This window comes from Hyperoodon ampullatus, assembly GCF_949752795.1.
Source record: "Hyperoodon ampullatus genome assembly, chromosome: 7".
In the NCBI taxonomy this organism is placed as follows: domain Eukaryota; kingdom Metazoa; phylum Chordata; class Mammalia; order Artiodactyla; family Ziphiidae; genus Hyperoodon; species Hyperoodon ampullatus.
This window is the reverse complement of record NC_136920.1, coordinates 55,191,093-55,207,902: the sequence shown is the minus strand read 5'-3', so window position 1 is coordinate 55,207,902 and position 16,810 is coordinate 55,191,093. Positions and strand designations below refer to the sequence as shown.

Sequence of the window (16,810 nt, the reverse complement as noted above, 5' to 3'; positions counted from 1 at the left end):
AAACATTTGGGAACTCTTTATTAGGTATGGTGTCTATCATGGTCATAACTAAATAAAATTGCTCCACCCCAGCCCCTGTTGAAGCCACAGCCCAGAAAGCTGATTTTTGCTCCACATGATCCTGTTGCCTGACTGGCCCCACTGGGCATCTGACCTCAGGACAGCCGATCCGTAGACTGAACAGCAACTTAAGATGTGGCCTGGCAAGAAAAGATGAGCTAAGCCCATTGGAATGGAAAGTGATCTTTCTAATTTCTAAGCTTACCCACCAAGAAAGTGGCAAAGGCAGGATTAGAACCCAATGCTGTGTCTTGATCTCTTTCTACCACCTTAGGAGGCCCGTGGGAGAGAGATCCTCACAGACCTGAGACTCAGCCTAGAGGTCTGAGAAGGTCTTGCTCAGTGCCCTTTCTACAACCAGTCATTTGTCAGATGACAGGATGTTTCTAGATCTCAGTTCCATCAGCTCATAAAGCCAGACACTTATATAGCTAAGAAGGATGTTTGATAAAATTTAGACTGTTTCTCTGGTTGATGCAATAAAAATTTTTTTTTGTCAAATGTAAGATGAGACAGCTCCAGTGGGTGTTGAATTAGGTGTGGGTGTAATCAATGTTCCTAAGTGAGTTGTCTCTACATTAAACAGAACTTAGTACAAACTTCTTTGAGACAGAAGTACCTGACAGTGAGGTTATTAAACTTTGTATAGAGCCTGCTGACAGCCCCTATTTCTGAATCTGTTCTGCATGGTCAGTGCTGGAAATTTGCAGAGCCTAGAGAGAAGCTCTTTTTCCATGACACTATACTTAGTCCCATGTCTTAATCATTAAACCCTTTGATTCAATTTGTAAGTTGCTTGCACAGCCCTGACTCTGCCCACACTTAAATTTCTTCTAGCTTGAGCGGTTCCTAAGACAAGCAGTCTGCCAAGTGCTAGGTGTGTACCTTCTCCATAATTCTGTTTGCTGAGGTCAATCATGTCAAAGCCAAATATAAAGTCCTTTCAGAAACCTGACTCTCAGGGCTGGGTTTTGCAGGCGTGTCATGGTACTGCTAAACTTGCTCTGGATTCACAGACTCATTCCTTCTTTCCTTGCCTGGTATGTGCCAGGAGCTATGCTGGGGATACAACACAGACATTCTTACGGTCTAGCTATTCACAGACTGGTTGGAAGAAACAGACATGTAAATATGCAGTAACGATGCAGAAGTTTCAAACTGGCACAAATCTACCTGGAGACAGATTTTGTTTGTCTCAGAGTAATTTTAACATTTATTTAGTTACCAAAAATTTTAACGTGGTTATTTTTCACATGAAAATGCAGGTTTCTGACTTTTCTGGAAGAATCAGAAAATCTGACATCACCAGGCCCATACCTATGAACAAATGAGTGGAGCTGAATAGCAACTGCCTTCTTCTGACAGAATGTGCTGATTCCTCAAGTCTCTGTTATCTTCTTCCAGGTCACTTGACACCCCCCCTCTTTCTTAATTTGTACAAGGATTATTATTTTTCATAATTTTGAAAAATACATTCATGAAAATTACCTAGGATGCATTTATTAGATTGACAAAGCCACTTGACCCCTTTTTTCCCCCTGCCTACCTGCTTCAGGGGTTGGCATTTGTGAACCTGCAATAAATACCATGCTTGAGGAATGTATAGGAGGCTGTGCAACGCACCAAGCCCACAGGAGACACAGATAGGTTCCAGAATGAGGCTCAGTCCTGAAGAATGAAAAGAAAAGAACCATAGGAGACAATCTGAAGAGCACATTCCAGGGCTCAGCAAGTGCAAAGGTGTGAAGCAAGAGAGAGCATGGTAAGTACTGGGAATAACTACAGATAATCCTCTACAGCTGGAGAAGGAGAGAATGTTTGGGACACGGAGTATGAGGCTGGAGAGGACACAAGGGGCATAAACAGCCTTCAAGGATAGGAGTTTAGACTTTATCCTGGGGCCAGAAGTGACCCACTTAAAGGGGTTTAAAGCAGGGGAATGATGTGATCAGATCCGGGTTTTAGAAAGATTACTCTGGCAGCTGTGTGAAGAGTAGACTGAAGAGGGCAAGATTTGAAGCAAGCAGCTCATTAGGAAGCTAATCCCATACCTTAGGAGTGATGATGAAGGCTGCATCAGGATAGAAACACCGAGTCAAGAAGAGGATTGAAACATTTAAGGAAGCAGAATCTAAAGGACTTGATGGCTGGTTTTATATGAGGCGTAAGGATAGAGTCCAACGTGACACCGTTTCTGGCTTTGACGAGGTACATGGTTGGCCACTGAAAAGGCATAACAACAGATCCCTGTCATGAAAACCATATTAGACTGAGAGGCCTGGGTTCCAGACTTGCTTCTACTAACTCAGTCTCTCTGGGCTTGCACATTCACTTATAAATGAGGGTGCCACACCGGAGCCATCTTTACGCTCCCTTCCAGGTCTTTGTCAGAAAAATCAAGATTCTCATAATTCACAGAGAATTCAGAGTAAAAGGAATTTAAAAGGTTAAGCCCAACCGCTCATATGATACTTGAATTCCTTTACAACAAACTTGTCAGGAGCTTGCTCGACCTCTGCTTGAACACATCCAGCATGGAAATCTCCTTATCTCCTAATGCAGTCCATTCAATTCTTACGCTCATTAGTGTAAGAATAAGGCTGCTCAAATGCAGCCCATTCAATTCTTAAAAACTCATCCTGATACTAAGGTAAATTTTGCCCCTTCATGTTTCTCCACCTTTGGTGGGAAAAGTACTATTTTGGGTTTTAAGACCTAGGATGAAATCCCGCCCTTGCCCGTTAGGAGAAAGACATTACCTCTAAGTCTCCGTTTCCCCACCTGTAAAATGGGGAATGACCCAGAAGGATTTTCATAAAAGGAGTAGTGTTATCTGAAAAGGATTCAGCATATTCTTCCCTTGGAAGGCTTTCTATAGCTATGGCATCAGAGGCTCAGTTAGCAGCGATGAGTCTTGATGTTTTCATCTGTGCTTCAATTCAGTAATCATCATCAGGTGCTTTGTGTCAGGGCCATGGTATGGTTCAGCCTGGCTTTAAGCTTCATTTTATCTCCAAGGCAGGCAATTTTCTTTAGGCAATTTTCTTGACACATGAGAGCCCACTGATGGCACATCAGTGAGATGTACTAAACGGGCGAGCACACTAGAAAAGTAAATCCCATGGAGGTGATCTTCTTCCCTTAGTCCCTCTATAGCAGTTATAACCTCCCAGAGCCAGACTGCCTGGGTTCAGATCCCAGCTCTGTCATTTACTAGTTGTGTGTCCTAGGCCAACTAGGCAGCTCCAACACTGTAGTCATCAGAGATGTAGTTCACAATATTACTTCTTATAGTGGATCCCTCTTTCTCATAATCCTGGTTTCTTTAAATTCTCTGAACTTCAACTGCCTTGTTTACAGAATAAATGTAACAGTACCTACTTCACAGGGTAGTTTTGAGGATTCAGTGAGTTAATTCATGTAAAGGGCTTACAACACTGCTGGGCACACATTAGGTATATTAAACCAAAAGTCAAACATGCTTGAATTGAAATTCCAGCTCTGCCTCTGAGTAATTGTATTTTTTTTTGTGGTACGTGGGCCTCTCACTGTTGTGGCCTCTCCCGTTGCGGAGCACAGGCTCCGGACGCGCAGGCTCAGCGGCCATGGCTCACGGCCCAGCCACTCCGCAGCATGTGGGATCTTCCCGGACCGGGGCACGAACCCGTGTTCCCTGCATCGGCAGGCGGACTCTCAACCACTGCGCCACCAGGGAAGCCCTGCTCTTATTATTTTTATTAGCTTTCCAAGTACCAAATATGATCAAGACTGGCCACAGATTCAGATTTGCCAAGCATTATTTAATTAAACCCATTCAACAACACTTAAGGTATAATTACCTCTGTTTTATAGATGAAAAAACTGAGGCACAGAGAGAAAATTTGAAGGTTCTTTTACATATGGTATAGCTCAGGCCTTTGGAATCATCTTGGATTTGAACGAGTAAAGGCGTTTAATTACAGTTTTCCTACCAGTGACTTAACCTCTTAGTCTCACTTGGCTGTTGCAAGGATAAAATGACAGGTAAAGAACATAGCACAGGCCCTCACGTGGTTCACATCTCTGGAGACTTTACTGTTCTTAGACCCCCGCTGCACCTTCAGCTCACACGCAGCTCCAACGCTGGAGTCATCAGAGAAGTAGTGGGAAATGACTTTTTTTCTTACACTGGGTCCCTCTTTCCCATAATCCTGGTTTCTTTTGTAAAATATGGCCCTTCTCTCATATTTTTGTTCTAAGGATAATGGCAGGCAAGATCAAGAATTTCCCTGAGGGATGAAAGTGGTTCATTCTTCAGCTGTTCATTCAGTCCTTGGCCAGCTATTGCCTGAGTTAAGGAAGGAGACTCTCAGCAAGATAATGAAAGTCTAGGGCCCTTCAGGAACTATCGGTGGTAAAAAAGTACAGCTGTGAAAGCTGCTTTGGAGTTGGCCCTGGCAAACAGACTACTGCTTTAAGAAATAAGATTATGACTCCAATAACTGGTTCTTTGGAAGGGGCTAGAAAATTGGATCTTTTTGTTTCACACCTGAAGAATGTAGGCCTGTGGTATAAATGTTGAACCTATAGCCACACAGATTTCTTTAAGGACCAGGGACTAGAACAGCTTGGTGTCTCAACTTTACCGGGGCAAGGCTAGGGAGGTAGGGGGTGGGGGATGGGATAGACTTGAAGGTTTTTGTTTTCTTAATGCAAAATAATTTATCCAATGTTTGATACCAGATGAGACTATAAGGGTCACATGTTCTTCCTTATGCCTATAGACCATGTCCAGGTGAAATGCTCCAGGCTTCTGGATCACTCTGATCCCAAGAAGGGCCTTCTAGGCCACGGCTGTAAAGACTACTTGTGACTCAGCGCCTTGCGGGTTTGGGCATTATGTAAACTTTTACAGACTTGCTGAAGGGGATGGTGCCCTCGATGCTGGTTTCCACCTGGGATGACATCTCACCACCCTCAATCCAGGGGGATTTTGGAATGCGTGAACTGGAGTTGTAGGCCAGCAGCAGTCTCACTTCCACCTGGCACGGTTCTAGAAAAAAAAGACAAAAATCCTCTTTAATGGGGCAACACCTAGGAATTGGGATGAAATGTCAAGTAAAAGCAATATCAAAGAAGCAGTAGGGTTTCAAGAACATTTCTTCATCTGTCTGTATCCCTCCCTTCCCCCATCAGCATACAAAAACACTTTTCCAGCCTGAGTCTTGTGAGGCTGTTCCTAAGCCTGCATATGTACTGCTGCTTCTCTGCCACTGCCACCTCCTCCGGTCTCTTGGGCTCCCCACAGCTCAGAGCCATGCTGCTGAGATGTTCAGAGAGCAAGTTAAAAAGGCCTCTTCCACAGAGGCCCTCCAGCCTCAAGACAGAGGGTCACAAAGTACATGCATGTGGCCAATTCTTGTACCCAGATAATCATGCTCTTTCTGCATAGCTGATCTCAGGCCTGAGGTCTATGTGCACAGTGGACTCTACTGCATTAGCAGAGAGGAAGCCTTTCATTAGGAAATAGTTCGGACAGAAAACTCTCACTACTGAACAGGAATATATTTCAGGGACCTAAAACCACGTCACTGAACCTTCCGTTCTTTCGTGACATGACATTACAATACTGATCTGGTGTCTTCATGTGGCAGGCCCCAGCAAAAATAAATAAGACCACCCTCAAGTTGCTGTTTGGCTGAGGAGGCAGAGATAGTTGCACTGGAGCACAGTGCACACTCAAGTCCGTAAGAAGTACTGAGGAGGGAGCTCAGGAAGGCTTTGGAATGGAACACCTGCTCTGTGCCAAGCACATAACCCCAAGAGTTCTTACCCTGCCACACCATGAAAGAAAGACTGTCACAATCCCAAAAAAGTCCCGAGACTCTGAGAGGTTCTAAGTAACTACCCAAATCCACACCAGTGACAGAATTGGAGCTCAGTTCATAAACTGAAGCAACTAATCTTTCTATTCACCACGTGGCTTCCATAAAGAAGGGGAAGAGGATTTCAGAAAAACCTAAGGGCAAGTGCAGAGGCCAAGAACACCACTAGCTTGGGTGTCCTCCTTGATTTTGTGTGACTGGGTAATCTCATGAAAGGTGCAAGTATTAAAGATGAACCCAAGGCTAAGAGGTTTACAGGGCAGGAATGAGGGCTGGATGGATCTAAATGAACAAGGGCAGAGGTCCCAGGACTTCTCAATGCCTCCCCAGATGTGTTCCTGGTTACTTCCAGACTTCCCCCTAGGGATTAGAATACAGACTAGATTGCTGTCCTCCAGGAAAGGAAAGGCTGGCAGGCAACCAGAGCAACCTAGCCAAGCCCAGAGAGCAACCTCAGCATCACCTTTTCACATGGGGCCTTTTACCAGCCTGGAGTGTATCTGTAATGAAACTAGCACTGCTTTCTGGTACTAGGCTCCAGTATCAGCTCTCCCACTACGCTCTCCTTTCTTGTCCTAGATGGCTATTGCCAACCCCTAAACCACAATCTAGCCCTGGCTCTCCCAGCACTTTCAGGAGCCAAATACTGGTAAGGTCAGAGGACTAAACCCAGGTCAGAGGACTAAACACCATCTGGTCATTATGCCTTTTCTCACCAGCACGTGGGAAGAGTGGCAATTCAAGCCACTGCCAGCAGCGGAAGGGAGCAGGGAGAAGAAACAAGAGGGAAAAGACAGTGGGAAAAAGAGACAAAAGATCATCTGGGACAAATCATGCAACCCATTTATCATGCTTGGAAGAATATGTCTTTATGAGGTATATATTATTACTCCAATCTTAAAGGAAAATGAGATAGAGAGGTTAAATAACTTTCTCAGGATCACACAGCAAGTAAGGCAGAATTTGGAAACTCGTCTATGTGACTCAAACCTTGTGACCTGGCAGCATTCTGTCTCCCAAAGGAGAGGCCCTTGGTAGGGAGCTGAGGGACGAGATGGAGGACCCCTTACCAATACCAGGCACCATCTCCTAGATTAGGAGAAAGAAGTGCTGGCACCTTCAGAATGAGAACACATTTCACTTTAGTGTCCCAGGTCAGATGGGAGGATGGTACAGTGAAAAAAACAAGGGATTTAGGACTTAGGAAATCTGTGTGCCAGCCTCAGTGCCATTACTTTTCAGCTACATGGGCCTCCACTTATGCATCTACAAAATTAAGAGCAGAATACTAATTCCCAACACAAAGTTGTCTAAGAATTAAATGAATTTTAATTGCAAATTTAAAATCCTATATTCAGTTTTCATTATTTGTTGAGCACCTACTCCATGTCAGGCACTAGGGACACAGAGGTTAAAGATGATGAGCAAGTTCCCTGTTCTCAAGGAGCCTACATTCTAATTGGAGAGAAAGTCAATAAACAAATGAGAAAACATCTGACACTAATAAGTGCTGAGCAGAGAATTAAAATAGATATTTTAATTGTGACTAGGTAGCAACCTCTCAGAGGAGGTGATCCTGGATGAATTATAATTCTTCAGGCTCAGGAAAGCCCGAATTGTAGGCCTGGTTCAGGCAATGACCTGCTGTGTGACCAGGGGCAAGTCAATATGCCCCTCAAAACCTTTCAAGCTCTTCTGAGCTCTAACATGCTGTTTTGCTTCCCTCAGTCTTTTTTTTTTTTTTTTTTTTTTTTTTGCGGTACGCGGGCCTCTCACTGTTGTGGCCTCTCCCGTTGCGGAGCACAGACTCTGGACGCGCAGGCTCAGCGGCCATGGCTCACGGGCCCAGTCGCTCCGCAGCATGTGGGATCCTCCCGGACCGGGGCACGAACCTGTGTCCCCTGCGTCGGCAGGCGGACTCTCAACCACTGCGCCACCAGGGAAGTCCTTCCCTCAGTCTTAACCCTGCAAAACAACACTGTCCCACAGCATTTCTTTCCCCATTATCTAGGATCCCTTCACCACAGGAGATTAAAATAAGGAACTCTACGTTTCTGTGGACTTGCACTGTGGCAAACAGTGCAGAACATTCCAGGCAGCAAGGATATGGATTGAGGGACACCCAGGGAGGCAGATTTTCTGTACGAGCATTGCTGGATCTGCTCCCTCAAATTCGCCAGGCCCGCTGGACCCCCAAAGGGGCTGCCCTGACACTCAGCAGCACCACTTCCTCTTTGTGAAAACTTTATAAAGTCATCTATACCCGCCTAACACCCTTGACAGAGGAAAACCATTAATAACGGCAATAAACAGTTACTCATGTATTCAAAAATACAGTGAAAGAAAATTCCAGAAGGCATCCACCTGTTTATAAAATAAACCAAATTTGGTGGTATTGAACACCTTCTCCAGTAACAACCATGCTTCTGAATCACCTTCAATGATTTAGGCAACACCACCAAGGCCAATTCTCTCCCACATTTTAGGTTCTGCAGGCTGAGTTTCCAAAGCAGCCTTACAGGCTTTGGAAGTGTAATGTCATTGTACTTGTATTCTCTCGTTTTATTCTTTACAAATGAAAGAAAAATACTTATGTAACCTCCATGTCTTTTCTCAAATTATCAAGGTTCTCCTCAGTTGCTGTATGGGAGGGTAAAATAGGAATAGATCACCTTACTTTGCATTACTGCACAAACCAGCCCATGTGGGAAGGGAAGGCAAGAACAGTTGTCATTTTACTTGTTCTGGGGGAATGAACTGAATTGTTCATATACAAAAAAGAGTGATTTTAAATTTCTGGTAAGAAATAGAAAACTGTTTAACTTCCAGACAGAGTAGCCCGCAGAATTAAGTAGTAAAGAATTGTTATCTTAATTTGAAAGGTGAGGAAACAGATTCAGAAGGGAGAGTAGCTTGTCCAAGTGTACACAGCAAGTCAGTGGCAGTGTTAGGATAAGAAAATAGTCTCCTGGTGTCCAGCCCACGGTTCTTTCAATGAGACTCCATTCTACTGTAATCTCCTTTTCATCTTTTGAAAAAATCTTGTGCCGTGTATAATCAAAGCAATGCAGCGAATTAGTCTAAATGTACCCAGTTTGAGCTTTCAAGCTCCTTAAGAAATCAAGTTCAACCCTCAGCAGGCCTGGTTCAATCACGTATTTTTCAAACTACAAAAAAACAAATGCCTTGGCCCACTGACTCCTTACCTGTCCAGGCAGTGTGGGAGAGGTACACCTGAGTGATAAGCCGGTGCCGCCCTGGGCCGGGATTCCGAAAGTCTGCCGGCTTAGGGTGGATCATCTGAGCTTGGCCATCTGGATATGAGACCTAAGAGGTGACAGAAATGAGAAAAAGAGGCAAAAGAGCCATGAGCTTTTAACAGAATTGCTGGTGACATCTGCTGTGAACCCCGAAACAGGAGGAAAAGAAGACACCATCCTTCATACGAAACTGCTCCTGGAGGGGAGGACAACACTGTCGAAATCTCTCGAGCCCCTCCCCAGTACAAAGCAGTATGTGATAAATGTTTCCTGAATTCATGGTGAATGAGTGACAGGAATAAAGTGCCTCTATTAAGTACATGGATAGGTTAAAATATTAATCCTGATGTGAAAAGCCTTCTCAGACACCCCCATCAGGATGACTGTCCTTCCTCTGGCTCCAAATTATATCATGGCCCAGGATCCATCACCAACTACCAAGGATTAAGAATAATTCTGTAACTCTCCACTAGATCATAAGCAGCTAGGAAGCTGTTTATCTATCTCTTTCTACAGAGACAGTGCTCAGTGCTCGAATCACTGGCCAGTTCTTCAAATCTTACAAGCTGCCAAAGAGCTCTCCTCAACACCCAGGGGGACCTTACAGCTATCTGTGTAGAGGGCCTATTATTATATACTGCACAGTGTACAAATGAGCTAAATGAACAAATGAAGCATATCCTAGAAACACGTAGGTCCTGGGCTATGGGAATACACTGATAGGGGTAAAGTAGGGACCACATAGGTCTTTCAACTTTGAAACTCTGGGGAGGCATGTCTCAGCCCACCTGCCCCATAATCTCATCTGTCCAGAAGTGTTGGGGCATGGTAGCTGAACTGGACAATGCTTTCCTACTGTCAGAGCCGTCCCATGACTAAGCAGCGAGTTAATTCCCCATCTCCCAGCCTGCAGAGTTATCCAAACAGTCTGGCCATGCATGTAGTAGAGCTACTCTGAAGGTGATCTTTCAGTAGAGTGTAGCAGGTGATCCTTAAATAATCTATACCTGCAATCTCATTTATGCTCAATTGGTCAGCGAACTTTTTCCAGGGACAATGTGAAACAGGGGTTCTCAACCCTGGCTGCACAATAGAATCACCTATGAGCTCTTAAATAAAAAATACTGGTAGTCATGGGCCCTACTCTCAGGATTCTGATTTAACTGGTGTAGGCTGAGGCCCCGTGCATCAGTACTTTTTAACACTTTCTGTATAATTCTAAAGTGCAGCTAAGGTGGAGAACCACTAACGTTGGGGCTGAGAAATAAAACACTGCCCACCACATCAGTAAACAAAGGATTTCGGGCCATCAGCAACCGCAGCCGCCCCCCAGCAGTGAGCCCTGAGGGAACTCAGGAAGGAAACAAGGAATGACTGCAGTCATCAGACTGCAGCCACCCCGAATGGTGCAGCTTGAGGAAACTCAGGAAGAGGAAACACAGGATACTGGCCCCAGAGAGCTGAGGTGCATATCAAAGGAATTTCAATGAGTTCAGACTCTTGCATCTTCCCTTATGTAGAAAAGTGCTAAATTCCTTAACTTGAGATATCTAGTTTTCTTTTATTAACAGTAGTCTTTTGTTCCGGCTACCTGGTATTGTTGCAAAAACTCCTATATATCCTGGTTTCCCCCTTCCTCTTCGGAACAGTTTTCTCAGCATTTATCTGAGATGCTGTCTCCCAGGCTTGTGACAATCTATACCTGCAATCTAAGAATGTCTGCCAAAAAAAATATAACTCTCAAATTCTAGGTTGTGCATTTTTTTTCGGTAGACAGGGGAAAACAAACCAACAAACAAAAAACTGCCGCCCAGTAAAACTGCAGCTCAGAGTTAGTTCTCTGTAGGTCTCATGATTTATAATAATTCCTGCTGGGAAGTCAGAAGATTTTTTCCCTCTACTGTCACCATAGGTAAATATTAACCGTCTTCAGGGCCTGATTCATCCTTACTCTCTTCCAGGAAGCCGACCCTGCCTGCTCCAGGCTATTTTTCTGTATTTACTGCAGGTGCTTGCATCCCTAACTTTTATTCATATTCCTTCTGCTTGGAATACCTCTATCCTTTGCTCTTAATCATTTATCTCATCCATGTAACAGTATCTCCACAAAGTCTTTCTCTTCCTTAGTCACACTCTACAAATTAAGGGCTTCTCCATAGTATTCTTTATAATTATATATATATATATATATATATACACACACACATACATGTATATATACACATATGTATATATATGTGTGTGTATATATATATATTTAAGTATATTGCAGAATGTTTTTATAGTAGCCAAAATTGGAAATAACCCTGTAGGGGAGAAAAATTAATTTCCCCTCTACCCTTCTAGGTTCTTGGCTGAGACCCTGCTATAATAAAAGGCAGATTAACAGGAGAAAAACAAATAGAAGTTAGTAACAAATATGTCTCCTCTATATAAAGAAGAGACTTAGGAAAACTGAGTAACTCCCTGAAACTAACCAAGCCATCACCTTAAATACCATATTCAGCTAAAAACAAAAGAAAGATGTTGAAGAGGAAGGGAGCCTGTTATGGGACGTTATCAGGTAAAACACAGTAATCAAGGGTACGAGTGTTATGCAAATTTAAGTTGGCAGAGTCTTCACTGATGAGTTTCTAGAGATTTAGTCTCGCTTCCCTTTCTGGTACTGAGAGGCAGATACCTTACAAATGGAGATTTCCCTTATAAATGTAAATTTCCCTCACAAAAGAGCAATTCTACTCTGTTTCCAGTCTACAGCCTCTCAGAAATAATCATCCCAAAGTAATCCTTAGGCCAAAAAGGCTTATTTTGGGGTGGTGCATTATGTTCCCCTTCATTCCTGCCTTCGAAACTTCTAAGAAGCTTCAAAATCCATAAGCTAAGTCGGTAGATCGGTCCATTATCTCACTGAACCAGTCTCTTAGTCTTTTTTTTTTTTTTTAATCTTTATTTTCTTTATTTTGTTGGTTGGTTGGTTGGTTTCGCTGGGTCTTAGTTGCGGCAGGCGGGTTCCTTAGTTACGACTCGCAGGCTCCTTAGTTGCATTACGTGTGCTCCTTATGTAACACAGAAGGGCCAAATCTGGCTACATGTTGGACCTGTTTCTTTTACTTTAACCTTTGCTTTCCTGCTCTTGTTCACTAAAAGGATACTGTCGATACATAATGGCCTGCCTCGGGGAACCCTGTCCCTCTGCCTGAATGTTAAACCAAAGTGCCTTTGTTGGGGGAAGCATCCAGACCCTGTCCACCTGTGGATGGCTGCAAGAAAGAGGAAATTAACACATCCCCTCCCTGAGGCTAGCCATTCCAGGGGACATTTGCAAAACTTAGGGCCTTTTTACTTTACTTCCTCATCTCCTCCCCCTCTCTGTTCTATAAAAGAAACTGGCATCCAAACCCAGATAAGATGGTTTTTCGGTGACCCTAGTCTGCCATCTTCTTGGTCTGCCATCTTCTTGGTCTGCCGGCTTTCCGAATAAAGTCGTATTCCCTGCCTCAACACCTCATCTCCCAATTCATTGGCCTGTAGTGCAGTGAGCAGAGCGAGTTTGAACTCAGTAACAGTTGCAGCAGGTGGGCTCCTTGGTTGCGGCATGCGGGCTCCCTAGTTGAGGCACGTGAACTCTTAGTTGCGGCATGCATGTGGGATCTAGTTCCCTGACCAGGGATCAAACCCGGGCCCCCTAGATTGGGAGCGCGGAGTCTTATCCGCTGCACCACCAGGGAAGTCCCAGTCTCTCAGTCTTGAGAATAGATCAGGTTATTTAAAAAGTTAGGTCTCATTTCAGGAGGTAGTGTTGCAAGTGGCTCCCAAAGTTAGATCTATGTTGTGTGAGCAATCAGGATTTAATAAGAGGCCATAACATTCTTAATTCATCCTGTGCCTGTCTGAACTGATGACTGAACTTCTGTTTTACAACTTCCTGTCCATTTGTCTGTCTCTCACTGAAACTAAGCATCCTCAGGGCACGAATTCTGACATGTTTGCCTAGCACTTAGCATGTGTAGTAGAGTAAGCATGGATGGATGGAAGGGAGGGAGGGAGGGAGGGAGGGGGTGGAAATGGGTAGGACTCTTAGTGGGGCTCAACTACAGACTGTTAAATTGTTTAGTGTCTATACTGCATCTCTCCTGTCTCTCTAGTACATCATTCTAACTTGGAAAGAATACTCCCTAGTGACTGCTTTTTCCCACCCATAAACTGTATTCACCAAGCTGACCCACCCATAACTGGAAAAGGACTTATTACAGTTTGCTTATAGCCCTGAAAATACCAAGTCTTAACTTCACATTATAAGAATAGAAGCGGTCCTGTCATTTGGTGAACCCTTACTGGGGACCAGGAACTTTATACACATCACTTCATTTCAATGTCAACTATTCCTATTTGTCAGTTGCAGAATCTAAGGCTCAGAGTTTAAAGTAACTTCCTCCAGACCATACTCAGCAGTAGAGCTGGGATTCACACCCAGGCTCTTGTCCATAAAAACTTATCTCTTCTCTCTCCCCAGTTTCTGTCCCTCAGGTAGAGATTACAGGGGTGCTAAAGTTAAAAGTTCCAACACAAAGTCAGTTTAGAAGCTCCATGGGAACCAAAACCTGACAGACCTGGACCTTCACAGTGCTCTGAGGATCCTGCACATGTTCCAGGGTTGCATCAACATCCAGGGCCACCACCAACCCAGATGTAAACCGCAAAGGGTTGTCTGACTCGCCTGCTGGCTCAATAATGGTGGCTGAGGCTTTGTGGATCTGTAAGCAAGAAGAAAATACGATTCTAAAGCCAGGTCATCTCTGGGTAACAAAACATAATCCTTGCCTTTCTGTCTCCTTATCTAATGGGTGGACATATGTTAGTCAATCAGAGGAAAGGCCCTAACCCAGCTCCTTCACTGCTCAAAGAAGATCACCAAGATGAGCAGTTTTGGATGCTCTCTGGATGGATTTCACCTGAAGGGGTATGACACAGACACTGACCTGCTCTGGAAGGGGGAGGTGTAGGAAGGTACTCTGCCGCAGCATGGTATGTAGAATTTTGACCACTTCTGCAGGTTTGGATGTCATGAGTCGGGGCATGAGGTCAAGAAGTTTGTCCACAAAGCTGTCCTGCAGGTGGGGCAAATCAGCGATGAAACACCTGAAGGAACAAACGGAAGCAACTATGCATTCATTCACCACAGGCTGAGCCCCAAACTTCTGGCAAGCCCTGAGGTAGGAAAAGTGATGAACTGAAGGAGTTCATGGTTACCGAGGAAAGCCATGCACCTATGTAATTATGCTGTAGTGACACGACCATCATAATAGCCTTGCTTATTAAATACCTATATATGCCAGGCATCCTCTTAAGTGTTTTACACCATCTTATTTAATCCTCCCAGTAATCCTGTGCATTGTTAGAATTATTATTGTCATATTACAGATTCAGTAATTAATATAACAAATATGTCTTTAGGCCTTACCAAGTACTATTCTAGACACTGGAGACATTACGCTGAGCAAAAGAGAAGAAAAAGCCTGTCTTAATGGAGCAACACTGATAGGAACATTGAGATTCAGAGAGGATAATGTTGTACTGAGGCTTAAAAAAAGTTAAGTAACTTACTCCCAGCTCTGAATGATTCCACAGTACTCTGCTTTGTAGAAAGAGATAGTCAAAATTTCACTGAGGGGTGATATCAGTACAGGGACTCAGAGGCTGAATTAAGAAAGAATGTACAGCTCTTAACAACAGATTCTCATCTGTGGCAAATCAGAGCTGTCATCTTTCCAAAAATCTCTCCAACCCAACTGTTCAAAAACAGACTCTCCACCTTAAAGAATCTAAAACCATGTCTAACTAAATCAGTTTGCTGTACACCAGAAACGTACACAACATTGTAAACCAACTATACTTCAATTAAAAAAAAAATCTAAAACCAAAAGTAAGGCATGGACTTCATAGAGATTTGAAGTCAGGATCTAAAGAGTCAGGCTAGATTGCATCATTTACTAGAGAGCAACTCCTATTGGTGAAGAGAGGTATTGCAACTCAGCCCTATAGGAAGCCATCACCACCCAAATGAAAAAAGCCTGAAAAGTGTAGAGTCATACAAACCTGTAGAGTCAGGTTTGGTAAAGTTCATGGGGGTAGAAGCAAGGAGTGAAAAAATGAAATATTAGACTTAATAAATATTAGATTTTAAAATCCTATAAATGCCTTCTTCCCAGTATTGTATGGCCAGCATACCACAGGTCACAGTCGAGTTCACTACCTTGACCCCCACTGTTTCACCAAGCCTTCCACTCATCGACTGCATCTGTTTTAGCTGATTTACTTCATAATGAATCCTGAGAAAACATATCTATGCTACAAAATAAAAGCTACCTATAGAATGATGGAACAATTTTTGTAGATTAGAGAGAAATATGCAAGTTTAAGAACCATGGTGAAAAAAAATAGACAAGTTGTAATTTTTCAACAAGAGTTTGAGTTTTCCCACATAATATTTGTCTTTTTCTGGCCCAGCTGAGTGCTGAATCAAAAAAATTCCTGATGTTTTTATTATGTTGTATGTTTAGCTAACTTTACTGGTTTATATAGCAGTAAAGAAAATACAGTTATCTCTCAGTATCTGTGGTGGATTGGTTCCAGGACCCCTTGGAAATACCAAAATCCATGGATGCTCAAGTCCTTTATATAAAATGGAATAATACAGTCGAACCCTCCATATCCATGAATGCAGAACCCATGGATACTGAGAGCCACCTGTATACAAATTAGGGCACACTGCATGTATCATAATAGCTTGGCTGCATGGGCTAAACCAAAGATTCTGGCTTGTGATTGCTTTTGTTTCCCTGTAAGTACGATCTCTACATAACCAAGATTTAATGAGCTAGAAGGTGATGAAATACTTACCTCTGAAAAAAGTCCACTTCCTGTAAAAATTTTTCACACATCCCAAATAAGGGGTCAACTCTGTAGAAAAGAAAAAACAACAAAGCAAACAAAAACCCATGTAATTTGCTTATGAAATCTGAGAACTGAGGAGTAAAGACCAAAGTTCCAGAAACCTGAGCCCACAAGAAAAGACGATGAGTATATTATACTATAAAAATTATCTGTAAGAGAAATAGAGGACTCCTAATGAACCTAGGGGGAAATATTTGCCAGGATCCCAAGACCTAATTAAAACACTGCAGTGCCCATTAGGCTCAATGTACATTCAAAATCAAAGACTATCACAGGCCACACTTGGCACCAGATTCAGTAACGAAATAGGACAGGAGCACAGCTTACAGGCAGTGCAATGTCATATTCCTCCTCTGCAGGAGTCCTTGCAGCAGCCCATTCATCCATCTACATAGCTGTCTGGGAGCTCTGACCTTGCCACTGACAGCTCAGGTTCAAGGAGATGAGATCTACATCAGGCAAATGTGGAGACCATCTTCACTTAGAAGCCTCATGCTCCATAGGTGCTAATATCTCTTGAAGTAATCCAAAGGCATACCTTCCAGGGTCCCCACAGGGATATGCTCAGTTACAAGAATCACTGCATTCAATGAAGCCCAAAGCTATGGTGTCTGCATTAGGTAATTATAGTTCACTGATAGTTCCTTCTAGTCTACATGTAATTTTCTCAGA

At 43.4% G+C, this 16,810-nt stretch overlaps 1 protein-coding gene across 2 annotated transcripts in view; it reads right to left on the bottom strand.

The window, feature by feature from the left end:
* Positions 1-4,913: 4,913 nt before the first annotated feature.
* Positions 4,914-16,810, bottom strand: part of INTS4 (integrator complex subunit 4) — a gene marked incomplete at both ends in the record, with an annotated part of 120,553 nt that continues 108,656 nt past the window's right edge. For both annotated transcript variants that reach the window (XM_079708867.1, XM_079708868.1), the window contains 5 exons: positions 4,914-5,092; positions 9,131-9,251; positions 13,795-13,938; positions 14,164-14,323; positions 16,085-16,144. In XM_079708867.1, coding sequence (XP_079564993.1) covers positions 4,914-5,092; positions 9,131-9,251; positions 13,795-13,938; positions 14,164-14,323; positions 16,085-16,144 — 664 coding nt within the window. The remainder of the gene's footprint in view (positions 5,093-9,130; positions 9,252-13,794; positions 13,939-14,163; positions 14,324-16,084; positions 16,145-16,810) is intronic.